The 27839-nt window shown below is 48.0% G+C and overlaps 2 protein-coding genes across 9 annotated transcripts in view; one reads left to right on the plus strand and one right to left on the minus strand.

The window, feature by feature from the left end:
• KLHL25 (kelch like family member 25) overlaps positions 1-1997 on the plus strand; it is a 33076-nt gene extending 31079 nt beyond the window's left edge. For all 5 annotated transcript variants that reach the window (XM_077317447.1, XM_077317448.1, XM_077317446.1 and 2 more), the window contains one exon: positions 1497-1997. The gene's annotated coding sequence lies outside the window, so the exon portion shown is untranslated. The remainder of the gene's footprint in view (positions 1-1496) is intronic.
• Positions 1998-4734: 2737 nt separating this feature from the next.
• AKAP13 (A-kinase anchoring protein 13) overlaps positions 4735-27839 on the minus strand; it is a 117186-nt gene continuing 94081 nt past the window's right edge. For 3 of the 4 annotated variants that reach the window (XM_077317444.1, XM_077317441.1, XM_077317445.1), the window contains 20 exons: positions 27618-27685; positions 25392-25452; positions 24779-24914; positions 24045-24157; positions 23159-23305; positions 22770-23020; positions 21950-22075; positions 21097-21214; positions 18617-18865; positions 17551-17627; positions 17139-17320; positions 14108-14190; positions 13259-13438; positions 12140-12301; positions 11875-11945; positions 10791-10835; positions 10122-10172; positions 9426-9869; positions 7852-8161; positions 4735-6606 (listed from right to left, as the gene is read on the minus strand). In XM_077317444.1, the coding sequence (XP_077173559.1) occupies positions 6557-6606; positions 7852-8161; positions 9426-9869; positions 10122-10172; positions 10791-10835; positions 11875-11945; positions 12140-12301; positions 13259-13438; positions 14108-14190; positions 17139-17320; positions 17551-17627; positions 18617-18865; positions 21097-21214; positions 21950-22075; positions 22770-23020; positions 23159-23305; positions 24045-24157; positions 24779-24914; positions 25392-25452; positions 27618-27685 (2924 nt within the window). In that variant the 3' untranslated portion in view covers positions 4735-6556. The remainder of the gene's footprint in view (positions 6607-7851; positions 8162-9425; positions 9870-10121; positions 10173-10790; positions 10836-11874; positions 11946-12139; positions 12302-13258; positions 13439-14107; positions 14191-17138; positions 17321-17550; positions 17628-18616; positions 18866-21096; positions 21215-21949; positions 22076-22769; positions 23021-23158; positions 23306-24044; positions 24158-24778; positions 24915-25391; positions 25453-27617; positions 27686-27839) is intronic. The other variant, XM_077317443.1, reaches the window with a different exon arrangement.

Consider the following 27839-nt stretch of genomic DNA (forward strand, 5'->3'; position numbering starts at 1 on the left):
GGGGAGCCCAGAATCGAACCCGGCATGCCAGATTAGAAGTCCGCACTCCTAACCACTACACCAAACTGGCTGTCATAAGCTTCCATCTGCACTCACATTTTAGTGCACGCAAAAGTTTGTCCCTGGAATGGAACTTGGTTGTCTGAAAGCTGCCATAAGACCCAAAACTTTGCTCTGTGGCTTCAGACTGACAAGATGTTCTTTCCCTTCTAGCAGCCTTGGAATAAGTGCTTTGCCACACATTAAATGCGTGGCATTTCTACCCTAGCGATCCCCAACCTGTGGGCCGCAGACCACATGTGGTCTGTCGACTAATTGGAGGTGGGCCGCCAAGGACACCTTCTCTCCCCCCCCCTTTACAACACACTTCGGGTGTCATTGTCTCCCATCACTCCCAGATGGGACTATCTTGTTGCAGAGAAACAAGCTCAGGGTTCCGATTGATTTGTCAGTCATGAGTTAAAATTTCCATGAAAATAAAATGTTCCTTATGTTCATTGTTGTGGCGTGTCTGTATCTTATTTTGAAGGGATGTTTAAACATTACCATAGCGATCAGAGAGCGTTAGGGCAGTGGTTGAGAGTAGAGGAGTAAACTACCCCCCCACACCGGGCCTCAGTAAAAGGTGTTGAGTGGTCCCCGGTGATAAAAAGGTTGGGGACCACTGCTCTACCCCCTCCAGGGTGCCACATGTGTAACTCCACATTCACAAGATCTGCCATCCCTCTTTCTACAGGCAGCCAGCATTCCACATGCCAAAAACCAGCAAACACTTGTGCTATTATGACAGACTTGCAGTGTTTTAGCTTTAGCTCCTTTGGCTCCCAATAACAGATGTTTATATTGCTTAATTTTTAATGCAATTACGAAAAGATCGATAGGTGGATTTGAATGCTCTTAGAAGAGGCATTTGCTGTCTTCTACATGGGAAGGAACACATTTGCAGCCATGGTGCCCGTTGGCGTTGGCTAAAATAAAGGATTATTATTTTCCTTAGAACGATGGTTTATGTGTGGGCAGATTCAATTGTTCCGTCAGCTTGTAACAAGCTCTCTTTTATTGAAGGCTGTACTACGGTTGTGTGTTTTTTTTTTAAGGGAGCAAAATAAGAACACATTCAGCAGAGTCCAACATCAACCTCTTAGCCAAGCTCAAATAAAACAAGAACTCCAAAGGCTTAAAATAGTTTGTCCCCCAACGCTAAATCCCATAGCAAAGAGGTCAGCCCCTTCTACTAGCAGGGAGATGTTAACAGAGGCACATGTGTTCCTTGGAGGGCTCCCATCCCAATACCAACTAAGGCCAACACTGCTTGGCTTCCAAGATTGGCCATGCCTGGGCTGTCCAGGTCAGGGCTCATGACAGAGTAGGGAACCTGAACCTTGATCGCTCGGATCTTGGTCTAGCACTTCAACCACTAAGCCTGTTGCCAGTTCTTCAATGGAGATGCAACCTCACTGAGCAGTTGGGGTCTGAACGAGCTCTCTCTTTTCCAGATACCAGCGTCTAATTCATCACATCCCGATGGGTGCTGAAGGCTGCAGTCGATCAGCTGCTTTGCTCTCCACCGTCCTTACAAGGTTCGTTCTTCCACTGCACCCAAGTGGGGAGATGCATGAGGCTGATTCAGCAAACATTTAGAAAACACTGATAGGACAGGTGAGACAATCTAGCAGGCCTCTTGGTACACTCCAAGAGGGGAAGGAGAATTAAGCACCAGAATGCCCTTGTGGGTAATCACCTCCTTACAAGAGCACCATCTTGGTTACAAGTTGGGCTAGGAAGAGGGCATGCCGAATTCTGGAAGGAGCTTCCAAGCATCCCCATCATTGCAAATGTCTTCCATGACTTGAAAGCTCTCTGAGCTGCTACGTGAATGGTATTAAGCACACAGCCACAAGGGCTAGAACTGCGTGGAATCGGTTCCAAAAAAGCTCTCATTTTGTACTTCGATGTCCTATGGCATCTGTTAGTTTTAATAAAATTGTTCAAGAGGCCGCCTGAGTTTTCTTTTTTGGAAGCACACCTGACAGAGGGTAATAGCACAGCTGATGAAGTGGTAATCACAAATATATTGTTTGGGTCTCGAGCTGGGACGCTCTGCAAAACTTTAAAAAAGCACCGCCACAGTTGACACCTTGGATGTTCCCAAAATTATTCCTAGGATCCATTGGAGGGAAAACTCAGTTCCCTGGAACAGAGATTGCTGCAGGGCTTGGAGACAAGGGCCAGGATAAATTCTTCCATTAGAGAAAACACCCTGGGGTGATTTCACAATTCTAACCCTCCTGTATATTTCTGCTTTCCTCTCCAAGTATGGAAATAATACATTTGGGAGAGTTCTTGCATAATTACATACAGTTGGCTAACCAAGCACCTTATGTGATTTGGGTGTTCCAGTACAACCCCCTCTCTCCAGATGTATTCCCCCCTGCTGGTTTGAAGTTTTCTTAACACAGGAGGGAGCCAGCAAACTGGCCCACCTCCTGACAAAACCCAGCCTAAGCCCTCCCTGCAGCAAAAGCGAAACCATTTTGGCGGCCCCTTCAAAGAAGGGAAGAAACCCTGCAGCAGCATTTTAAGCATAGGAAAGGCATTTTGCTCATCAAATGTTATTCTTCTTGGGGGGTCTTCTGTTTTATCTTAGAGCAAGGCCAGTGTTACGATTGTGCTCAGTGACACAAGCAGGAGGCCAAGGGCACAAGGGGAAGGCCTCCGCCTTACAGCAGAACTCATGAAGCTGCCTTATACCGAACAGGATCCTTCACCCACCTGCAGCATCTCTCCAGGGTCGCAGGTTGGAGGTTTTCCCCATCAGTTGCTGCCTGTTGCTTTTCATGGGAGATGCTGGGGATTGAACGTGGGACCTATTGCATGCCAAGCAGATCGTCTACTGCTGAGCCATGGCCTCTCCCTAACTAATCAGTTTTGAGTTGTCACAAACTGATATATCCAGTTTCAAGTCAGCTGATTTAATTAGGTATCTAGTTATCTCTTTACTGCGCTCCAGTCAAGATGGTCTGGTGAATTTGTGTTTCTGCTCAGAATCCCCACAGCCACTGAAATGTCAGGTCTAGAGGCTGTGTTTAAAAAGAGAAGTTTTCCAATTGCTTCACTGTATTGTCAATTGTTTTTAGCAATGTCCCATTCTGAAGGTTGAGGCAAACTGGACCAAGTGGAGTGTTTACTCCCTCAGTATTTTGCATGCTTATAGGTTCAATAAGGTCCATGATTTTATTTTTCTGGTTTAAGAGGAAATTTCCATTTTCAGTTCTCTCAGTTTGTATTCCTTGATAACGACTTGGGTTTAAACTTCAAGTACAACGATATAGGCTAGATATAAGGAAAAACATTTTCACAGTCAGAGTAGTTCAGCAGTGGAATAGGCTGCCTAAGGAGGTGGTGAGCTCCCCCTCACTGGCAGTCTTCAAGCAAAGGTTGGATACACACTTTTCTTGGATGCTTTAGGATGCTTAGGGCTGATCCTGCGTTGAGCAGGGGGTTGGACTGGATGGCCTGTATGGCCCCTTCCAACTCTGATTCTATGACTCCAGTCTCCCAGATGTTTAACTTCTATCTCTTTGTTCAGGTTCTCAGCAATCTCGTGTATGTTCTTCAGAAGCAGATCATCCACATAAACTAGAATGTATCTCTCAGATAAAGTAGAATGTATCTTTCAGTCTTGTATAAAGGCAGATATTTGCCTTCTCTTGTTGAAAGTTTTAGTAGCACAGCTAATTTTTCATTCTTGCTGGTTGTTTAAACCCATAAATACTCTTTTCCAGTTTGCATACAAGATTCTGTTTTCCTTTCTTTTGAAATCCATCTCTTCATCAAGGAATGGTTTTCATATCCATGTGTTCAACAAGCATTTTCCTTAGACGAGTCCTAATGGTGGTGTATTTAACAGTGTCTGCAAAGGTTTCAGAAAAATCAGTCCCAGGTTGCTAGGGAAAACCTTTTGCTACGAAACGGGCTTTGTATTAGTCTATATTTCCTTCAGCATTTTATTTGAACAGCCATTTGCAACCAATAATTTTTCTATCCAGAGGTAATTTACTTAGTGTCCACATTTGATTCTTTTGCAAGGACTTAAATTCCTCTTCGCTAATCTGGTTTATGCCACATGACAGCAGGAGGCTCTGGATACGCCTTTTCTCCTACAGTAAGGGGTGCTGAGAAAAACCACCAAGCACAGACCCATGTGAAGTTGCCACAGTATTGACAAGAAACAAGCCTAAGGGTTACCTCTGGTGGCAGCCCAGGGTGCTATTTGAAAGGGGGAGAGCCAGCTTGGTGTAGTGGTTAAGAGTGGTGGCTTCTAATCTGGAGGAACGGGTTTGATTCCCCACTCCACTGTGCAGCCAGCTGGGTTGGGCTCGTCACAGTCCTGATAATGCTAAGCTCATAGAGAACTTCTGTCAGAGCTTTCTCAGACCCACCTACCTCACATGGTGACTGCTGTGGGGACAAAGGGAAGGTGGTGGCAAGCTGCTTTGAGACTCCTTCAGGTAGTGAAAAGTGGGGGATAAAACCCGTTCTTCTCAGATGAAGATCTGGCCAGAAGAAACTCTTCTGTGTTCGCAACAGAAAGGAAGATATTACAAAGCCAAGGGGGAAGATAAAACATGTTCCCCATCCCCTTCCTTCCCAAGAATACCCTGAATTCCATCCCAAATATTAGGTGCCTGTTTTGCTTTCCTGTTTGTGTGTGCGCTGAAATAAAAGCCAGACTTTGCTAAAGTTAAAATCAAAATTTATTTTTTTTTAGAGGGAAGGAAAAATTGACTTTACAAGGGGTTGCTTCTGGTGGTAACTAGGAAGGCAGATAAATAAAAGCAAGGTACAAAAATCGGATGGGGGGTTGTTTTGCAAATTACAACAGGGAAGGAAAGCATAAAATTTTACAGTCAATAACCAAGCTGGACTTTTTACATACTTACAAATTAACATACAGATCTTTAGAATTCTTTTTTTTTTTAAAAAAACTTCTCTACTATTGGACAGTTTTTATATATAATTTTTGTCCAAGAAACAACAGGTACCTCTGTACAAGCCATAAAAAACAACAACAACCACAAACAGGGTCACAGAATGTTTCTGCATCACCTACTAATTACATGAATCTTTTCAGACCAAACCTGAATGCAAACATTGCTGCTCTTACTGTTGAATTTTAATCATAAGTTAATCAAAACTGGTCTATTATTTCTGTGCCAGCCTCCAGGACACACAGAAAAAAGGGTCTGTCAGGTGGAGCTTGTAATGCTTATAGATTTATCCGTTTTTTTTTTAATAGTTTGAAGGTCCAGAAAGGGAGGAGTTTTTTTAAACTGAAAAACTATTGGCACCATCCCTTGGGACTGTTGATGTCAGCTAGCAGCTTTCTAGAAGAAAAAAAGCAATCTTTAATGTCTGGTTGGAAGACCAGCATTCTGGGAAGAGGTCTTGTGTCTGGGTATACTCCAGGTTTCTGTTAAAAGAAGTGTTGCAATTTAAATGCCTCCCGGTTGTCACTGTGGCCCATAATCTCCTCCACCGACCTGCTTCCATTGCCAAAACTTGCCCTTTGATATTTCGACTGGCATCGGGGCCCTTCGCAGTTTCAAATCACGTACACTCCCCCCCTGCCCCCACCAAGAAGAAGGTTTTAAGCCATTCCTGGAACTGTGCCCGTTGCCAGCAAGCCTCTGTGAATCCCAGAATGCACATGTGCAGGACTCCCACCGCCTCAACCATTCCACCCGCAAATGGATCCTTCCATTCTCTGCCCACTGCTCCCCTCTGTTTGGTGAATGGGCCAACCCCACTCTGCTGCCACCTGCTCCTGAGTCTATTCCCAAAATGCAAATGCACTAACGGCAGAGCACAAACCGGCTTGACAGAAAAGAGCTCTTTAATATCCACACAGTCTCTGAAAAGTTCAGGTGAACTTTTGGAGAAGAGCTAAGCTCATTCCCCCTTTTCTGTACAAATCTGCTCAAGGATATGCTGCAGCAATAATTTTATTTATATATTTATAGTGTTTATATATACATTATTCTCTCTCTGTCTCACTCTGTCTCTCTCTGCACACGCCAGTGTTAAAACACCGTTTCTCTGGCCCCAGCATTTGGCTGTACAGGCTGGATTAGTTGGTTGGTTGGTTATTGTTGGTGTTCCCCAAGAGAAGAGCAGCCAGGCAGCCTCAGGGGACATTTCCCCCAACTTTGAAGATGGCAGAAGAGGCAGCAATGCCACTCAACATGGAACATCGCAGACGGGATGGGGGCTGTTGACCGAAGAAGTGCGGCTGGAACGGAGCCCGCCTGAACCAGCCACCTTCAGAAGGTCCCCCAGCAACTGTTTCCAGATGCCCTTTTGGCACTTAAAAAAAAAATAAGGTCACCGTGTTCAGGAAAGGAGGTTCAAAGAAAGAGATTGGAGGCTGGAGGTGGGTGGGTGTCCAGATGTTCAAAAGCCCAGCACTGTTCAAGAGAAAGCTGCCAAGGTTCTTCCTTGCATGACCTCCCTAGATGAAGTAGATCCAAGCAGGAGGGATGGGGGGAAGAGTTGGTCAACAGAAGATCTCCTCACCCTCTGGTGCTCCTTCTGGTGAGTGAGCATCTAGTAGAAGAGAGAAAAGCAGCAACAATAAAATCATGCCAATATCATTTTTTAAGGCCATTCCCATATCTCTGGGTCTCTGAAAGGGCTCTGCAGTGTGGGAAACAAAGCAAGTCTTCTGAGCAGAACATTTGCTTCCCACTCATGACCAGACTTCCTGGTTTACCCTGTTTTGTTCCCTGGTCATTAGGGTCCCCTCTGGGTACACCCTCTACCACAACGAGACACGCTCCTCTCTTGCACGGCTATTGTGCGCGTCAACCCACTGGTCTATCTAGCTCAGGTGGTGTCATGGTTAAGAGTGGTGGTCTCTAATTTGGCGAACAAGGCTAGATTCCCCACTTCTTCTTATGCAGCCTGCCTTGGGCTAGTGACAGTTCTCTCAGAGCTCTCTCAGCCTCACCTGCCTCACAGGGTTTGTGCTGTGAAGAGAGGAGGGGTAGGTGATTGTAAGCTGCTTTGAGACTCCTTCTGGAGGAGGGAAGTATTTTACCCCCCTGGCTCTAAGACATTTTAATAAAGAGAAGCCCAATGAAAAACTCTCCTGAGAAGATCCAGATGAGTATAGGGGCTCAGAGGGATCCAAGGTTGGATCTCCATCCAGGGTCTTTTGAACATGAATTAGATTCACAATAGGGGTCAAGCCCGTTGCATTCTGGAATACAACAGGTGCTAGGTGGGGGGTGGGGGTGAAAGAACTTTGTGGATGGCCTCTTCCTCCTCCCAGGACCTGGAAAGGCTGCCGGCTGGAGGCCGCCGGGCAGGGAACTCACCGGCAGGCGCAGCTCTCACACAGCAGGGATCTGCAGCCTCCGAGCCTCGGAGGGAAGTGGAAGAAGGAGGGGGTGGTCAGGGGTGGGGGATGGAAGGTGATTGGCTGGCCACTGGACAGACAGGAAATCCAGTTAGAGGAGGCACTTGGGCAGGACAGCCCCCCTGAGTGGGTGTCAAGCACTGAGTGGCACGTAAGCCATGAGACCAGCTCCTCCTCCAAGGCCTTAGCAGAAATCTTATTATGTGGAACAGATGAAGCATTGGATTGGGGTCACGGGAACAGGGAATAGAAAGAGGGAGGCTAATTTGTCTCATCCTTGTATGGCTTCAGTGACTGAAACGGAATGCCTTACATCTTTATAGCCCTCCAAGGGGAAAAAAGATGGAAACTTCTTTAGGACTGAATCATGGCACCACATGAATGCTAAACTTTTCACGCTGGCGATGGTCCTAAAAGAGCCCTTTGATTACCAGGGGGCTGGGAGCGGTGTCCTTTGCCCTTCTTCTTCTTCTCCTTCTTGTCCTTGGTCTTGGCCAAGCCGAAGAGACGGTTGGGCGCCTGGCCGTGCTCCTCGGCGGGCTTGTTGGTTTGGTGGGAGGCTATCGTGCCCAACAGGTGGAAAGTGCTCTTCTCTTTGTGTGTCCTTGTGATGCTGCTCCTTTTGGGCGCGATGGAGATCTCTGAGTCCAAGTGGCTTTGCCTGGGGAGGGAAGAGCCTTTCGGTTTGGAGAGCGAGTCCTCGGACGCCGACAGGGAAGGAGTCCTGATCATCTTGGCATGCTGGTTAGAAAGGGGCAAAAGAGAAGATTTATTTATTTATTATATTTATGCTAGCTTCAAAGCCCGTTCCTAAAAACAGGCCTTGAAAGGGTCCCCTCCCCTGGCCCGCAGCCAGGCAGCTTAGGGTGGTTTTGGGCCGCAGTTCGCAGCTGGATCAAGTGGGGTGGACAGGGGCTGGCCAGCTCGTTAGCAGGCCCAGGGCAGAGCTCCTTAGCACAGTCAGCAGGCCGGGAGGCCCTTGTTAGCAGGCCCAGCCTAGCAGGCCAAGAGGCCCTCATTAGCAGGCCCTGCTTAGCAGGTCAAGAGGTCCTCCACCGCAACTCTGTGCCCAGGGCCGTCTCCCTTTACTTGCTGCTGGCTCCAGGCCTTTAGGTGCGTCTGAGAGCAAAGATGCTAGAGTCCAGGGGCAGAGGGCGGGAGCTGTAGGGGCAGGGCCAATCAAGGTGCAGTCAGCGTTGCTGGCTGCACTCTGATTGGTCCTATTCCAACTTGGACAGCCGGACACGTTCCACCCCACAGGCTGTTTCACAAATATATAGAGGAACCATGGATAAGGATACCACCCTCCCCAGAGGCTCAGGGGAGTTTACATCAAATGTATAAACACATGAAACAACCCATAACATATAAATAACCATAACAATCATACTAATAACTGATCATTGTAACTGTGCAAACAGTGCAAACAGTGCAATACTGTTGGCAGAAATAAGCACCACCAGGCAGTACTCCAGCTGTTTCTTAAACAAGACAGGAAGGGCTTCCTTAGCGGAAGGTAAGTCCACCTGGGTCAAGCTCAGTGGTTTTAAAACATCTGGTTGCAAGCAGAAGGTCCCAAGAGCAAGTCACAACATCCCAGTAAAAAGAAGACAAACAGTTGGTTCTTAATACCCTGCCTTTCACTGCCCAAAGGAATCTCAAAGCAGCTTACCGCAATTGCCTTCCCTTCCTCTCACCACAACAAACACCCTGTAAGGTAGGTAGGGTTGAGAGCTTTAAGAGAACGGCTCTGCAAGAACAGCTCTAAAAGGACTGTGACTAGCCCAAGGCCACCCAGCTGGCTGCGTGTGGGGGAGGAGTGGGGACTCAAGCCAGGCTTGCCAGATTAGAGTCCACCAATCTTAACCACTACCAGAGGCTGCTGCTCTTTAAACACGACACCAGGATGGCTCTCCACGTGGAACCCTGCAGAGCTGCTGCTGGTCAGAATAGGCAACACCAAGCCTGATGGTCAAGTGGAAGGAAATGCTCCAGGATCACTTACCAGACTGAGGCTGGGCTCCATCTGGGCCACCCGCTCTGTTTCTCTCTTGAGCTGCTCCTGATCCTTCTCCAGCTGCTTCTGTGCTGCCCGGAGGTGTTCCAGGTCCAGCTGGTAGGAGGTCTTCTTCTGCTGCAGCTCCTCACGTTCCTTCTCCAGGCTTTGTTGGGCTTTCTGAAGCTGCTCCTCTTGCTGGGCCAGCCGGGCCTCCCTGTCCACCAGCTCCTTCTCCCGGGCCTCCCACTTCCTCTCTGTCCTCCGTTTCTCCTCCTGGTGCTGGGCCTGCTGCCTCTGCAGGTTGGCCAGCTCCTGGCGCTGCTTCTCCAGGCTGCGCTGCTTCTCCTGCTCAATCAGGGAGTTGGGCCGGAAGGAGCCGCGGCTCAGGGTCCGTTCAGTCAGGAGCAGTTTCTGGTCCTCGATGTAGGTGTCCTGCTGCACGACAACCGCCTGGAAAAAAGGCAATGGGGGTTGCTCCCTGGCTTCTCTCGGAGAAAGCTCGCCAGAGGGCTCCCAAGAGGAACCTATTCCAACAAGGCCCTGTGTGAGTGTCCTCCCACCAAAACTCTCCTTGACAGCTCCAAAGCCAGGGTCCCTCAACTTTTTTGAGCCTGCAGGCCCCTTAGCAATTCTGACACAGAAAGGTGGCTGGAGAACAGCCCTTCCCCTGTCCACCAGCAGTACTTCCCTCCAGCAACTTACCTGCAACGTGCCAAGTAAACTGTGCAGGTGGGTGATGCTCTGGAGGACCTGCTGCAGAGGAACAAACAGAAGCAGAAAAACTGCTGTTAGCTTTTTAGGAATGCTTCTTTATAACTTTTTACAAATCCCTGTTTAAATGCTTATCTTATGCTTTTTATGAATGACTTTGCCACCCTGGCCTCACAGCAGGGGCAATTCAGTATCAGGGCACAGCAACAGGAGGACTGAGACAAGCTGGTAGACCAATTGCTAAATTCAGGTGGATCTCAGTAGCTGCAGCAGATCCAAGGGGCAGATTTCCTATGCAGCTGCTTACCTTGTGGATTACGCCTGGCCCCTTTCCAAATGCACTGGTTCTTTGAACCTTATTGTATGCTGTGCTGCCATATTGAAAAGTGATTTATCCACATGGGGAAACAACCAAGATACCAAAGCAGTGTCCCAGCAGCTTTAGGGAGCAGATCCCTGACCTTATGACACAATACGTATGCCTGAACAGAAGAGGTATCGAATAGAAAGCTTCCAATAAATTGAGTAAGCACCCCAAGAAAAAGCACCAAGCCAGCTAATTAAGTCACAAGCTCTAACATAATAAGTGAACATTTCACTGGGAATCCGCAACACCTGGAGGGGCAAGGAAACCCTCACAAACAACTGACAGGTTCTTACCTCATTGTTCCTTTTCAGTACAAGCATCAAATTAGCTGTGCCGGCCTAGAAAGCAACAGACAGTCATATTAGCAGCAAAAGAAGGACCACAAGAGCAGAGCAACCAATAAACAGGAACTGATAACTGGGATGAACCCAACATCAAATCCTAGTGTCATTTTGCAGGTTTTTTAAAATGTGGAATATCTACTGGCATGGTCCCCATAATGGTAATGATAACAGACATGATGTCCTTTGTCCCACCTCAGGGAGTGCAACAGTAGAGGGCGTGCAGTGGTGGTGGCACCAGAACAGCGGGGCCCAGCAATGCCTGCTTGTTGCTCTGGTGCTGCTGCTGCCACCATTCTCCCAAGGCTGCTCCCACTCTCCAGAGAGCAGGAGCAGCCTCAGAAGACTGGCAGAGGCTGCAGCGGCAAGAAGGCCTCAGTGTGGAGCCCAGGTGAGGAGGCCAGGGCAGCCGCTGTGGTACAATCCACCCAAGCCACAGAGGCAGCACCCACAGAGGCTGGGCCAGCCGTGAAGGCCCCTGGAGGCCCCTGGAGGCTGGCCAACCATGGTGCAGCAGGAGACCCAGAGGTAAAAAGAGAAAGGGAATGGGGAGGGGGGGGGAGAGTCTGTGTGTGTGTTTCTGAGAGGGGACAAGGGATGAGGCTGCGATAGATAAGTGGGGAGTAGGCAGGGGACAAGGATTCTTACCCCTTATGTGGATGATCCACATAAGGGCCAAGAATCTTTTATCAGTAGATTTTTTTTGAAAACTCATAGCCTGTTCAGAATGGAATCAAGGTCTCACTTGGTCCCAGCATTCAGAGGAATGTAGAATCAGACCAATTTTTGGTATCTATTTCCATACAAATGGCCTGCAACTAGAGCCTGTAACTGTGCACTCCATTACAAGGTAAATATGTTCATTTCTCAAGAAAGACATTGTATAGCTATGGAAAGGTGTTTCAGAGAGCCTTGGTGGTTGAAGATTCTGCCAACTGAACTTGGGACCCCCTGCATGCAAAGAACATGCATTCCCTCCAAATTGTGAGCTTCCCCTGCCCCCCCCCAAAAAAAAACAACAACAACAACCCTGTACCTTCTTCAAAACACTGTCTGATTCTGTCCTCCGAAGATCTTGGGCATCTTCTCCTTCATCCCTGTCCCCACCTGGAAAAGAGAACTCAGCATCATTATTGGACCTCTGGTACAGCAGAAGCACAGCCAAGTATACCTCTTCCTCCTTTAATTCTGCCCCTCTTGGCAACTCCTCTACCCAGAGGCTGAACAAATGCTGGATGGAAGACAGTGTCATATTTAGGGATTGCACTGGGCCCTGGGGAAGAGGGCAAAATAACACTCACCTTTGCACACATTCATTTGGTGGCTGTCGAATCCTCCGAAGGTCTCTGCTCTCCTGGGGAGTGAGACAGGCCCAACGCTCTCTTCTTCTGAGGTGAGGTGACAGATCTGCTGCCCGAGAGCATTCCCCAAACTTCTGCTCACCAGCCTTTGCAGTAACTCGACTGAAAGGGTCAAGAGGAACAGACAAATGAGCGTACAGTAAGGCCAGCTTCCATCTCGAAGGATCTACTTCCATTTATGCAAACATTCACAGGAATCCCGGTTGCAAGCACATCTCTATAGTGGAGTTTTAGCAGCTTGGGGCTCTTTTTCCAGTAAGAAAAGACTGTCTACGCACTGGAGGTTTCATGCCGGGCTGCAGGCTGGAGTTTAAGTCGTGGCAGGTTGCCCCTCCTCTTCTTGCAACCACATGGGGGAGCATTTGGTCTGGTGTGCCTCATCCACCCCCTGATTTGTGCTCCTGCATGGGAGCTGGGGCAGTGAAGTTCCCAGTGCGTAAATGGTCAAAGAGGGTTCTGCACTAAAGGGACATGTTTTTATCCATGGTGTTTACCATCTTGGTTTCCACCACGGGGGAAAGTGACCAAGGCCATGAAAAACGGGGGAGAATGACGTACACCACCCAAAATGCCTGAGGGGAAGGCAGGGGGCAAAAGCATACTGAAGAAAGGAAATAACGAGTCAGACCATCCAGTTTGGAGTTGACTGTGGTCTTGGGCAGAAGCAGAGACAGATTTTCCCACCCCTGAGGCCAGAGGACCTTTAATCTGAGTGCAGGGGTCCTCAGTGGGGGTCCCAGGAAATTCTTGCCCCCAAGGGGCAGACCAGAAGGATGAAATTAATGCAAAAGAAATTCCGTCTCAACATCCGGAAGAAGTTCCTGACAGAGCGGTTTCTCAGTGGAACAGGCTTCCTCGGGAGGTGGTGGGTTCTCCATCTTTGGAAATGTTTAAACAGAGGCCGGATGGCCATCTGACGGAGAGGCTGATTCTGTGAAGGCTCAAGGGGGTGGCAGGTGACAGTGGATGAGCGATAGGGTTGTTTGTGTGTGTTGCAGAGTGGGGGTGTTGGACTAGACGACCCAAGAGAACCCTTCCAACTCTATGATTCTAACTTACCTTCATTGATCACATTCTTCATAATGCATTCCCCCTTGGGCGCCTCCTCCGTGCTGGCCCGGAACAACGTTCTGGCCCCGGAGCCTTCCTCCTGCCCACCGCAGTCAGTCATGCAGCGGAAGATCTTCTCTTTCTCCTCCAGCAGCGTTATGATCTGCTGATCTTTCTGCACAAGTTGTTCTGTTGGGGTGGGGAATCTGGAGTTAGAACTTCTACAGTACCTCCAAGGCGGCTCACCCAGAGGAGCCCAGGTCATCCCTGAGACTCTGCCCCCACCTTCTGGGGAGTTTGAGAACTGCAAGGGCCTGCAGAAAGGTCTGCTCACAAGTAGCTCTAGAGAAAAATTAATCCTCCCGTTTTAGAGGACAAGGTGGGTCAAGGAAGAAAGTGTGATACAGAAGTAAGAAATGCCGTAATTGTAGTTTGATTCATTTCGGGTTTCCACGTTACTCTCAGACAGCGAGGTCAGAAATCCACACTGTGAAAGCACAGCGCAAAAGCACTCTCTCCTTACAGGAATTGCTGCACCTCCCAAAACCTTGATCCTGTTATGCTGGGAGCTGAAGTTGCCCCTGGGCACCTCAAGAGTAGCCTGCCCTGTGGCTTCTTTCCACCACAGAGCTGCCCTCCTCTGGTTGCCACTTCTCATGCTACCCCCTAAGGACTGCAGGAAAGGCCAGGTGGTGCAGCAGGGCTTGTGCTGCCAACTCAGGGCATCACTGAGTCAAGATCTGGGGCCTGAGCAGTAGGGACCTGGATTGAAACCTTGCTCAGCTGCGAGGTTTTCCACATAGCCTGGGTAGGCAGAGTTGATTCCAGGCTCCAGTCGCAGCACCCTCTTCCTCTCACCTCTCAGTTCCCTGGCCTTGATGTCCAGCACTCGCTTCTCCTCCTCCGATTCACTGGGGACGCCTTCGTCCTCATCCTTGTCCCTGTAGGGAGAAAAGGAGACCTTTTGATGGGGCAGGCTGAGGAGCAGAGAAGCCTGAAGGAGGTGTTGGTTGATGTTTAAAAGGGAAAAAAATGGAAATTGCTAAGTTAAAGATGTCAAAAAATCCTTAAATATGCAACATACACATCCATCCATCCATTCACCTAATCAATGCATTCTCAAGACAGCAAACAGGAGCCAGCAAGATTAAAAATCGTTTACCTCGATTTTATTAGTTGTACTATGTCCCACTTTGTCCTGTTCTTGGCTATACTCTTTTATTGGGTCAAAGACCCAGACTTCCAGTAGTCCTCCAGTAGTGTTGAGCACCTCCTGTGCTGGGCTGAGCCTCCTCAACTCCTGACCCCGAAGGCAGAGCCCACCAAATCCGGCACAAAATCTACTTCTTTAGCCCCAGCTCTAAAGCTCTTTGCAGCCAAGGTCATTCCTCACCTACTCTATGGCACTGACATCTGGGGCTGGAAAGAACAAACAATCAATAGCTTGGAGCCCATTCAGAACTTTTTCTTCAGACGTATCCTGGCTCTTCCAAAAGGGTCCCCTGCAGCCCTGATGAGGGCAGAGCTTGGTTTTCCCTCACTCAAAGCCCGTGCCCACTCAGCTATTCTGAAATCTTGGAAGAAAGACATCACAACCAAATTAGATTCTTTAAGCCAGTGGTCCCCAACCTTTTTGAGGCTGGGGACCGGCTGGGCAACTGCCCGCACGCGCATGACATGCATGCGCGCCCGCGTGGCCGTGCCTAGCATGCGCACATGCACCATGCGCGGCCGAAATAGCGCATGTGCGGCACTTCGTGCATGCGCAAAAGTGCCGCGCATGCGTGATTTCGGCCTGGGAAGTTTTTTACTGCGGGGGGGGGGGGGCGGGGAGAGGGAGCCGCAGCCCGGCGCCATGGCCTTCCGGGCTGCGGGCCGCGGGTTGGGGACCACTGCTTTAAGCCATCAAAATTTTAAGCATTGAGCAAAGACAGGACTCGGTCTCATTTTTTTAGCTCCATTCTTTCACGCTATACCATACCAGATGACTTACTGCATACATCAGCCAATATTTCTGATTTACGTGATTGGGTGTTCAAAGCTAACTCACTGATTGACCACTCTTCAATACAGCTATCACAAGCAGCCCCATGGTATAAAACAATTTAAAAAGACCATTCTAGAGCATCATATTTAGTAAATATAACAACACGTAATCTTAGAATGGCCCTAACATCTTTGCGGTTTGAAATGATGCCATCAGCCATGTTCTCTGGGTGATATCTCCGAATACCCACAGCCCAACGCCTGTGCATATGTGGAACTCCATCTGTGGAGGACCGGCCCCACTATGTTTTGGCTTGTCCCCTGTACTCCAAACCCAGGGGCAAATTCCTTGCCAAGTTATTACCAAACTCTCACCCTATTTCTGATTTTAACAAAGCCACCTATCTGTTATCAGATGTCGACCCCTATATCTCATATAGGGTGCCACTTTTTGCTCTGGCTGCCAGGAAGATTCAAGCTAATGCATTTTTACAGGAGCCTCCAACTTGATACACCATTTTATTGTAACTTAGTTGTCCATGTTTACATTTTTAGGTACACAATATTGGAGAAATATTGTTTTATTTATTTATTTATAAATAAGAGAGCCAGTTTGGTGTAGTGGTTAGGAGTGCGGACTTCTAATCTGGCATGCCAGGTTCGATTCTGCACTCCCCCACATGCAACCAGCTGGGTGACCTTGGGCTCACCACAGCACTGATAAAGCTGTTCTGACTAAGCAGTGATATCAGGGCTCTCTCAGCCTCACCCACCCCACAGGGTGTCTGTTGTGGGGAGAGGAATGGGAAGGCGACTGTAAGCCGCTTTGAGCCTCCTTCGGGCAGGGAAAAGCGGCATATAAGAACCAACTTCTTCTTCTTCTTCTTATATTTGTGCCATATTGTTTTAATTGTGTTTTGTAATGGCCTTTGGCTACATACAATAAATGTTATCGTATCGTACTTCTTTAGAACAGCACCAGCCGTTACCGGCTGGTCTTAGAAATTCTCCACACAGTCCGGAACCAGGACTGTATCATTTTGAAAGAGTTTAACCACTGCCCATCAGTCCAACCCACGGGGCCATCAGGACGCTGTAATTAAATTACTGTTCTCACCATTGTTCTACTGTTCCAGCATATTCTATTGTCCTCACTTTATTGTTACTGTTTACAACTATTACGTTACCTGTACTGTTCCCAGTTCAATAAGTTCTATGTAAACCGTCCTGAGCCTCGGGGGGAGGGCGGTATATAAATGTAATAAATAAATAAATACACAAATAAAATTCACATCAGTAAGTTACACAGCCCTCTATTCAACCCCTGGACAGTCCAGCCCACCAGTTCAGCTCCTGTGGTTACCTGGCCCTAAGCCAGCCAGGGGAGGGTGGGATACAAATACATCATCACCATCATCTTCGTCAATTCCTGCTGTCTAGGCCCCCCACCCACCCCGCATCATGCAACTGGTGACCCCAGAGACAGGTCGCTTCTGGTGCAAGTGCCTCCCCTCCCTTACTCCTTTTTAAGTGTCAGGCCCAAACTTTTTTCGGTTTTGTACTGAACCCAGGTTTTAAACCGAGAGTTTCCATCTTTGCTTTGGATTCTTAGCTGTTTCTGTGCTCCACTTCCAGTCTGAAGAATGTTTACACTCTACTGTGTTTTTACGCCCCTGGCTTGTTTTTAACGTTGCTAATCTACATTTTTGTCTTGACAGCCCTGCTTTTAACACGCGAGGCCTCTCAAGCAGGTCTCCGGAGAGGCAGGATGGAAATTCCTTAAATAAACAGCGTCCTGCCACACGTCAGTTCCAGTGAAACTTGAAACGGCCCAGCTTACGCAAGACGGCATCCCAAAAGCATTCAGCACAAGGCTAGCGGCCCTTCCGTGTGAGCTCCTTACATTGTGTTAATGGTGTCCTGGATGGTCTGGATCCAGCCGTTGCGTTCCTCCTTGGAGCTGGCATGGACTTCCACCATCTCTGGGTCCTTCACTCCCATGCTGATCAGGAACAAACCCTTCTCCTCGTGGGCCACTTCTCGGACAATCAGCTTCTTTAGAGAGACCACAGTGGACTTCTGGTCCTTGGGTGAGAGGGAAGCAAACAAGGCAGGGTTATTTCCTCGGAGGGCCCCACCTAAATCTCTTCTGTACAAGAGGAAAGCAGTAAAAAAGTCAACCTGGATAGAGATCCCCCCTCCCTTTCCCCGGGCAGCTTCCCCAAGAACAGCATACACACATCTCCCTCATCCTCCCACGGTAAATATAATAAGCATCATCGAAAGGAAGGAAGGAAATGCAGCAACCAACTTACCAGAGATGCAAATACGTATTTCTGGTCCTTTTCCTGGAGGAATATCAGAACGTCCGAGAGAAGAACAGCCTGGACCTCTGGCAAAAGAAGGAAACACCAAGGTTGTAACGCATATCTGAATATACTCAACAGCATCGGTCAGTGGTTCCTTTCCCTTTTTAGGTCAAAAGGCATTATTTCCCTGACAAAAATCCCTCCCACGTTTAGAATTTACAGACTTCCTTCAAGGCTGCAGGCCTGCCTGCTAAGGTGGCCCCTTCCACCCCAAACCTCTGGGTTTCTATTGTCACTCAACGGAGCAGCAGAAGCAAAACAGGTGGTGGGTGGGGATCAGCCCCCCAGTGCTCCCAGGGCCCAGTCCAAAGCCCAGCCCCCTCCCTTCTTGACCTGCCTGGTGCCTTTAAAGCAACATACACAAAACTTCCTGTGCCACATGTCTGCGGGTAGACAGAAAGAGATAAACATATTTTCAATGGATTGTCAAAATCTTTGTGACCTGTTTTCCCCTGGTCTGCAGGGAGGTGATTTCTGCTCAGAGGGTCAGAGTAGAACTAATGTGCTGAAATTAATTCAAAAGAATTTTCAGCTAAATAGCCGGAAGAAGCTCCTGACAGTTAGAGCAGTTCCTCAGTGGAACAGGCTTCCTCAGGAGGTGGTGGGTTCTCCTTTGGCAGTTTTTAAGCAGAGTCTAAATAGATACGGATTTTATGAATTTAGGCATAAGGTGAGTGGCTGGGCAGGAAGGAATGTGCAGTGTTTGTCTCTTGTGGCCCTTCCTTGCAGACCCAGGGAATTGCTGATCACCTCTGAAGGATGGTAGGTGAATTCCCTCCAGGCCAGGCTGGATTCTGGAGATTTTTGCTTGGGGGGGATCACTTGGGCATGAAATTGGGGTCAGTGTGGGTGGGCAGGTAGTGTGAATTGTGAGTTCCTGCATTGTGCAGAGGGTTGGACTAAATGACCTTGGAGACCCCTCTGATTCTATGACCTGCATGGAAAATGTTGATGGTTGGTTTATTATACATCACAGGCAGGGAACTGAATTCTGACCGCCAGGCTCTCTCACCTTTCAGTCTCCCAGCTGCATTCTTCAGGGAGACCGGCCCGTCCCGGACGAATTTCCTCCGCCTCAAATCCTCCCGGGCGAACATCTGGCCGCTCTTCATCCTCATGATGGACTTGCTGTCCGTCCGGGTGTAGATCTCATTCAGGCGCATCTTCTTCTCATACTTGCTCACTTTGCTGTTGACTGAAACGATGACTTCCTTCACCAGGTTCAGCGACTGCACCAGATCTTCCTGTTCCTTGTCGTTTTCTTCAGAGCAAAAGGAGAGTTGACTTCCAGTTCCTCTTTGTTCTGCAAAGGCTCTTTTTGCAAACCCAGCTCCTCACTTGGCACCCCCCCCCTCCCGGCTTTGCTTCAGATACTTCCAGGAGCCAAAGCTCATCTGGAAAAGTGGCCAGCTGGTTGCCATTGGCCCAAACCTTTCACACGTGCTACTCAAGTGGGCTGCAGCCTGATTTCATTTACAAAGAAGAGCATGTCACTTCAACAAGGTTGCCAAGCAGTTTTCTGTTGTACAACTTGTAATGGTGCAGGGCTGCTACTTATTTTTTATTTTTATTTATTTATTTAGATTTCTATACCGCCCATTTCTTTGCAGCTCTGGACGGTTTACACTGAACATTATATAACTCACATGGAACATTATACAGACTATCACATCAATATCTGACCTTTTGACTTTGAACTTTAATTCCTTAACTTCCTCCACCCCCAAGTATACAATTAGGGGAGTGGGGAAACATCAATAACAACAAAACTCCAGTAATTTTCAGGTTCAGGTACATTCAGGTTCAGGTACAAATATCAACATTTCCCAATATTCCCGAATCCCAATACCAGTATGGCATTTGGATTCGGTAACTATTTGGGAGAGCTGAATTGTTCTGTCTCCATGAGTTCAAGTAAGTCAACCTATATTGGGGCACCTATATAGTAATACAAGATCCCTCATAGAATCATAGAGTTGGAAGGAACCTCCTGGATCATCTAGTTCAACCCCCTGCACTATACTCAATCCAGTATATCATGTAGATATGGAAGAAGTCTTCAATCTTAAAAATACAGTTTCTTGAATGATTCCCAATGCATTTCGCTGAGCAGCACTTTATCAAGGGGTTCCAAAATTTGATATGTATTAGTTTACAGCCTAAAATATTTCCAAAAGCAGCAACATGCCTGCAAGGTTTGCTAAAGCGCTGTTTAGTGAAACACGATGGGAATCATTAAAGAAATTGTATTTTGAAGACTGAAGACTCCTGATGTATCTACTTGCTACGCTGGACTTGAGGAACTTGTATTACCATATGGGTGTCCCAGTGTGCTCTGTTTTACTTACGATCCTGTATATTTCACTGGGTCCAATCCTTCTTTCCATGAGTCAAAGCCATTTAAAAGGACCGAGATCCCTTTAAATGCCACAGAGTCAAATTTCACTCCAAGCTTGGAGTAGAAAAGTCTGTTAAAGGGATCTTGGTACCTTTAAATGCCTTAACTTTGGCTAGCTGATGGTCCCGAAAAATCCAGAATACTTTTTGGGATTTTTTGGGCTCAGCCTTTTTTGCTAGCCAGAAAAATAGCAAAAAAGGAAGAAAATAAATCCAGTTGAATTTTTCAACAAGGTATTTTTCCAGCTTGGATCATGCACAGGCATACCCCAAGTCCATGACGTATCTCCCGAGCTAGCTTGCATCATACTTAGCCCTTCCCACATCATGCAAAGCCCTTCCCACTAAATCATGCCAGCTTTTTAAAGGAAGTCTGATCTTCCCACAAGGGAAAGAATTCTGCCTTGGACTGTTTATGGGGAGAACAATAAGGACTGAAGGAAAAAATAGTAATTGATCATCCTTGTTTTAGGGGAGGAAAAAACTGGGAGTGGACTCTGGTGGGGAGAACAGATTAAGCTATAGTGGCTTCACCACTCCAGACGGCACCCTTGGATAATGCCAGCATCCTAGAGAGGGCAGAACCTCTGCATTGGGAAGAGGCAAACCCTTTGCCTCTGCAGATGGCGCATGCATGCTTGGCTAGAACTATCCAATGCTCATGGCAGAAGGAGCCCCATACATTGGCAGACCCCTGCAAACACACCCTCGCCCATTCAGCCAGGCAACCCCACCGTCAAAGTGCTGAGTTTTTAGTAACCACATCTGAAACGGCAATTTCAACAGATGGACACACTCCACAGGAAGGGCGCTAGTGCAAAAAGGGTGGCTGCAATTACTCTTGATAAGCAAACGCTAGAGGATGCGAAAACATCTGCTGGGACGCATGCAGAACTACAATGAGTCACGCCTGACTAATGCTATTATTTCAAGGTTGTTTACACTCGGCAACAGAAAAAAAGTATTAGTATTCTTTAAAAAAAGTATTAGGTGGGAGGAGGTCTGAAGGCATCGCAGCTCATGAGGGCTCTGGCAGGACAGTGGAGGGAAATGACTTCCCCGCCCGAAAAGAACAAGAGTCAGAGAAGGAGGTACCTTTGGTGTACCGCAGTATCCTTTGAAGCAGAACGGGATATTTGGTGATTCTCTGCGTCACAAGCAAGATGCACTCTGGGATGCCCAGTCGCCTCACGAGAGAGCTGCTCATTTTTTTCTAGAAGAATGACATGAAAACACCTGGTAAGGAGAGGGAAAGGAAGATCCTCATCCTGGCTAGATGACCAGGCTGGTTTGGTTATGGAGAGGCTATTCCATGCTAATTAGCCTCACAGGCTCAGCTAGGGGTCTGCTGGGCAGCCCAGTTTGGACCAGACTGCCCAACAAAGCCCACCCAGGCGCCGATCCTGCAGGGAGAACTCTCCTCATAGGCTTGGCTGGGGAGAGGCTGGCCCCAGGCTCTACATGATGTGGGGAGGTCTCTCCCTGCCACATGAAGACTTGGCTGGGATGGCTTCTCTTGCAGCATGGTTTAAGCCTTGTTGCAGGAGAAGCCAGGATCTGCTGTGCCGCAGCTAGCAGACTACAGCAATTTCCGGGGCTGGCTTCTCCTGCCGTTCGGCTGTAAGAGAAGCCAGGCCCAAGCTGAGCTGCAGAAACAATTTGCTCCCGTCACAGCTGATCCTCGGGCTGCATACTGCTTCTGCTTCTCCACTATTTTGAGGTCTGCCACTAATTCCTGGAAAATACCCAGGATTTTCTTGGGATTCCCCCCATCCCCCCACCTCAGAAATACATTTGGGAAGCCAAAATGTACCCCAAAATATTAATATTTTCCAGGTATATTTACAGCTTGGGTAGGTCCGAACAGTCACCCCTACTGCACACATGTGCCCCCTTTCCTTTTCCCCGCAGCTGCATAACTGTACAATTGCAGGTGACACACACCTACCTTCATGAAGGCCTGAAACCGTTTCTCTTTCGAATACAGTTCCTTGAAGTAATTCACCGCCTCGTTCTGGTGCCCGCAGAACTTGCCGTAAGTCTTCTTCATGCGCTCCGCGCTCTCACCTGAAAACTGGGAGATGGGAACCGTGAGGTCTCCGAGTGGGGGATGGACACCCTTCCAACTTAATGCAGGACTGGAAGAGACCGTCTTCGAGCCAGCAACACACGGGAGCTCTCAGCAGCGCCCACCCAAGGAATGTGAGGTTCTAAACAGCCCCTTTGCTAGCAGAATCCTAATAGGTATTTTTTTTTGCAGGTGCATCAGCTAAGGCAAGGAGATATTAACCAGGTAACGCTGTTATTTTCATACCTCTGGGAAGCACGCCAATAGGAATTGTGGGGTCTATGAGACGCTGAAGAAGTTAAGAGTGGGGATGGTATGTGTACATAGTACGGGGGTGTTATATGGTGGTGTGTTGCTCATTGCTGGAAGGGAAGGCGGCATGTTGTAACACGATGCTGTCAGATCTTAAAAGCTAACCATCGTGAGTACCTGTAAAGGTGACTGTCAAGGAAGTCACTGCAGAGAGAGGAACGCATTTCTAAGTCTCACTTGCCTTGCAAGCCCCTTGCTGGAATTGCTCTAAGTCAGCTGCAACTGGACAACACACATATATACGCATCACCCCTCTTCACAGTGAGAACATATCATGCAAAACAAGCAGCCTGTGAAACTTCTGCCTGTTGCAACATGATGCCTTTTTCACATCATATTTTGTGCTCACTGCTGCTCTGGGGCCTGCACCGACACCTTCTGCCCTTACCTGATGCACCAGGATGTCCCCGATTCTCTTGATGACAAAGTTTTTGTCGCTTCTGTCCGCGAGGGACTCTTTCTTCCTCTCCAGGATCCGCTGGAAGAACTGGCTGTGGATGACGAGCAGGTCTTCGAGACACGGAAAGACCTTCTCCACCATCTGCTGCTCAAACTGGAGTTCATGCACCATCCCCCGGCTGTAGACGTCGCTCATGATCTTCAAGGTGCGGACGTGGTGCATCTCCGTTTGCATCAGTTCTGCAGAGGCCAAGGAAAGAAGATGCCGTCCTCAGGGCTCGTTTGTTCTAATCGGTCACAAGAGTCCGGCTGCCTGAGGGTTTCTTTAAAGGCCCTTCCCAATTCTGCTCCCCCCTAAAAGAAAACCCAAATGCCCACCGTAAATGACATCTTGCCGCTTTACGACATCCTCCTTCAGCTGCCGCATAAACTTGCTGTCTACCACCAGGCTCCAGGACTCTGCTTCCAGCTGTTTTGAGTCCATTTCGAAATCTCCCATGAGCTGGTCTTCATTCATGTCTGCACCTGGAAATAAGCACTTCGATTATTGATATTTCAGCTATTTGCACTTCAACTATTTGCACAATTGGCACTTCAACTATTAACCCTTCAGCTATTCTCCCCTTTCAATCCATACCCCAAATTTATTGCTGTTCAGGTTCATGTTGTGATTCATGTGGAAGTTATGACTGAGCCTCAGGATACCAGAGACTTCTCCCATGATTGCCCCAAACCAGGATATTCCTTGGGAATCTCATCAAGAGGTGTGCCTATGCTGGCAGATGTGCCTGAAGCTCCCTGGGTATTTTTATTCTCTCCCATTTAAAACATGCTGGTGGTGCCATGGCATGTTGCAGACTGCTCTTCTTAGGTCAATATGTTTAATTCTCAACATGAACAAATCCATAAATACTTAAATCCAGAGATGGGAGAAAGGCCCAGGTTTACAGAAAAAAATCTGAAATAGAAATATATATATTTCCCTCCAGATAAAATCCCCCTAAATAAGGCTGCAGCTTTAAGAAACGAATGCCATCGCTGGCTGTTGCTAAGCAACCACAACAGTATTGACAGTTTCAAGCTTTGGTTTCTGTCAGTAAAAAGGCAGAGAAAGGCAGCAGGGCCTTTAGTTTAGAGGGGGACACTTGAATTCCTTCCTTGGTTGTATCCATTGACATCACCCTGTACATTCTGCTTGTGGAAGCTCATTCCTCTGCCTACCATTTATCATTTCTCCAGCCTCACCGTCTCCCCAGCACTTTACCTTCATCCGTTAATGACTCCATGGATTCGTTCACGCGGCTGATCTTATTCAACGAGTCCGTAGACTGAGAAAGAAACTTCCACGTGTGTAGCATGTTCTCATCGTTTCCCACTCTGGAGGACAAAGGACAACTCTCAGAGGAAAAGCAACTATGCAAAGGAAGGCTTAACCTCGTCCATTGCTTTTTCCCTCCCCAGCCCCTGTGCCTCCACGGATCTTTTCCCCAGAGTGCCGTTTTGACAGAACCGTGGTTAGAATTCCCAAGCAGCAGCAAATAAGAAATCGGAAAGGACAACTCTAATACACTAGCCTTGCCTTGTCGTTTATGTACAAAACATGGGAGTGCTGTGTGCATGTTTCCAAAAAAACACGCAAAATTCAGGCCGCTGTTCCATCTGGCCAGCAAAGAGCATCCTCGCTGCCTACTGCCCTGCTACCCAAAATCCTTTAATGGGGCATGCTTCGTGCAAAGCATGCCTCTAAACATTCTACTAAGGGCCCCTTGACTAATTTTCTACGGTTGCCTGCATGGGCCAGGGACAAGATATCCTGTACACCATCACACCCGTTCCAGGCATCCCTGGAAACTCTAGGCCAATTTTGTGAGTTGGTTCTCTTGCTTCTGCTTGGCGCAGTGGCAGGCAGAGAGGGCTGCTGGCAGGAGGTCTCCCACCGAAGAAGGATCTCCACCACCTTTGACTGTGCATGTCTTGGTGTGGAATGCAGAGACTTACCCGGCGATGTTCTGAATGGAGACGCTTTTGGAAAGGGACATGTTCTGCTGGGATCTCCTGCTGTTGAAGACGGGGGGAGCAGAGGTCTCGTCTGGGGCCAGAATCGCAGAGCGAGGTCTCTCCTTTGGCTGGGAACCTACAAGGGGATCGCGGAAGGATGAGCACGACGTTAAAACCAATATCTGGAATTTCGGGGGGGGGGGGGGAGAAAGCCCATGCAAAGAAGGTTCATAATGTACAGATGCAGCCAGAAAATAAATGCAGCTTATCAAGAGCTGTTTAGTAGCTTTTGAAGGGCAACAGGCAGTTCACAACAACAGGCAGTGATTTGTATTTTTTTGGAGGGGGGGGGAGAGAAAGGAAGCCTCCCCAGTTTCAAGGGAAGCAGAACGAACATCCCCGGGCAGGTGTAGAATGGGCCAATGGCGTGTACAGCACAATTTGGTGTGTGTCTCTGGAGTTTTCTGGAATTGCAACCTCCTCTGAGCCTGCCAAGGGCCCCCACTTTACAAGCAGGCCAAGCCAGCATCCTTTACTGCCACAATGACCCGAGACTGCTTCGATGCAAAACTACGAGATTTGGGGAAGCTGCAATGCGGGAAATGGTACTCACTCTTATTTCTCATAATGACTGTAGGTAACGAGGATGTATCATGCGTCTGAAGGCCACCTTTCTGAAGAGGAAAGAAAAAGACCAGGTGAATGTCCACCTCGGATTAGAAATAGTGTATTGAAACATGTGTCTAGCCCTTATGGTTCTATTTCAGTGTGGAATGGTGCTGGAAGGAAATCTGGACGATCCCGTTGCAAACTCCCCTCAGCCACGCTAATTACCACATGACCTCTGGTCAAACCTACCTGACAGGGTTGTTGTGAGAGTAAAATAAGGAGGGGAGAACCATGAATGCCACCTTGACCTCTTGAAGAAAGGATCTGATTTTTTTTAATGTAATACACAGATTCGACCCTTCCTCTAAGGCACCATACATAGCACTCAGCTGTTTTACCCTTACAACAACCCTCTGAGGTAGGTTAGAAGGAGCAACTGGCCCCACTTTATTTATGTCCAAGGGTGGATTCGAACCTTGGTCTCCCTAGTCCTACCCTGAATTTCAGATCACTCCACACAGCTGTACAGCAACTCAAAGCTGGCCCTCCATGCAAACATGCAGGCCCTTCAAAGGCAGTTTCGACCTAATCCTAGCAGCCTTGCTTAAGAGGAAACACCATTAGTGATATTCAGGAAGTCCTGCAGTGTAGTCTTCTGCACAAATTTGCAAATCTGTCACCTCACAACACAGAGGCGGCATTGTTTTAAAGTGTCCCAATATCAAATTCTCCCACAAAATGGAAAACATCAGAAGCGTTTTCTTGGTGTTTTAAAAAAAACAAAAAGAAATCGCAAATGCAATTTGGCCAATCCAGGCCAATATTCCAACAGCTGCTGCATGGACAGACTCTGAAACTATTCTGACACTCTGTAAACCATACATGGAGCTTCTAGCTTCCAAGACCAAAACATCTAGAAACGTTCCTTTATTAACAGGAAGCTCCTTTGACCAGAGGTCATACAATACAATTAAAAGTTGAGATATCTATAACAATTCCACTAGCAAAATCGCAAGATTGTCACATTCTTACTTAAAAGGACAGTGTCTCCAAGGTATAGACAAGAATCCAGTCAGAGATTGTGTAACCACAGGAGTTGTGCCTAAAAGGAAACTACTGCCAGTTCAAAGACAAGTTGTTACTTGCTCAAAATGAGGGAAATCCAAAGTTTTCGCAATGGAAAGGCCACAGAACAATAAAACATGAGTCACAACAGAGGCCCCCAGAAGAGAGGACTGGCAAATTCACTGCAGGCCAAGCATTCAGTTGACCTAGCATAAATGCAGCAACTGCTAGAAACAGACATTTTACATATGGAGAAAGACTTGCAGGAGGGGTGGGGGGATATCCAAGGGTTAGAATGGAGCTTGAAACTTTGTGTTAATTTTACCAAGTTTGACTTCCCTCTTTTTGATCTCTCTCAGTGTTTCGCCATAACCCCAGAAGCGGTACGGTCATGCAGAATAGCTGTGTACATGCCCACCGGGACCCTTCCCCTTGCTACCCCCCTCCAGGCCCATCATAGGCCATGGGGGAGGGGGGGGTCGACATGACCATACAGGGTCATATCACCTGATAAATGTTTAACAAAAGTTAAAAATATATTAAACATTAACTCCCACCCCATTCAGGAAACCCTTCCAGGGCCATCATGAAACCCTGGCTGTGAAAGCCTGGTCTACCCTGTAGAGCAGTGGTTCTCAATCTGGGGGTTGGGCCCTCTTTGGGGGTCGGATGACCCTTTCACAGGGGTCACGGTAGGGCAAGCAGCTTGTCCTAGGGGGCACCATCCACACAACAGCCTTGCGGGGTAGATCGAGATAGAGCATGCGTCTGTCTGGAATGGCGGGACAAGAGGCAGAACTGAACTGAGAAACCCCAGAAAAAAAACAATTTCTATACAGTCATGAGCAATGGATCTTCACGCCATGGGTCAGTTTTGGTTTAAGTTCTATGAAAGAACCCTTGCATAATTTTATGGTTGGGGGTCCCCACAACATGAGGAACTGTATTAAAGGGTCGTGGCAATAGGAAGGGTGAGAACCACTGCTGCAGAGGATCCGTGGAAATATCTTTGTCAGCTTCAGGAGCTGACCAAATAACCAGAGATCTGCAGAGCTTGAGAAAGTCATCTCACTTCCAAAGATACAGCAGTTCAAACCCTACGGCTTCTGCCACGCCCTCGTCTATTCACCCTCATCTGCACGCCAAAGAACAAGAGAACTCTTACCTTCAGCCTGGCCTTGCCACAAGCGATGACAGTCTCCATGCAGCTTTTATGGACAATGATATCACAATCTGTAGAAAGGAAGAACAACAGAGGTGAACATGGACCTGATCAGAAGAGCAGGCCGCCGTTGCAGTCCCCTCTTGAAGTTTTCAAAAAGGCCTTTGAAATTCGACAATCTCGGCTTCTTTCCGCACACAGCAGCAGCTCTGGGGACCACCGGCG

The sequence above is a fragment of the Paroedura picta genome, chromosome 18, assembly GCF_049243985.1.
Source record: "Paroedura picta isolate Pp20150507F chromosome 18, Ppicta_v3.0, whole genome shotgun sequence".
Classification (NCBI taxonomy): Eukaryota; Metazoa; Chordata; class Lepidosauria; order Squamata; family Gekkonidae; genus Paroedura; species Paroedura picta.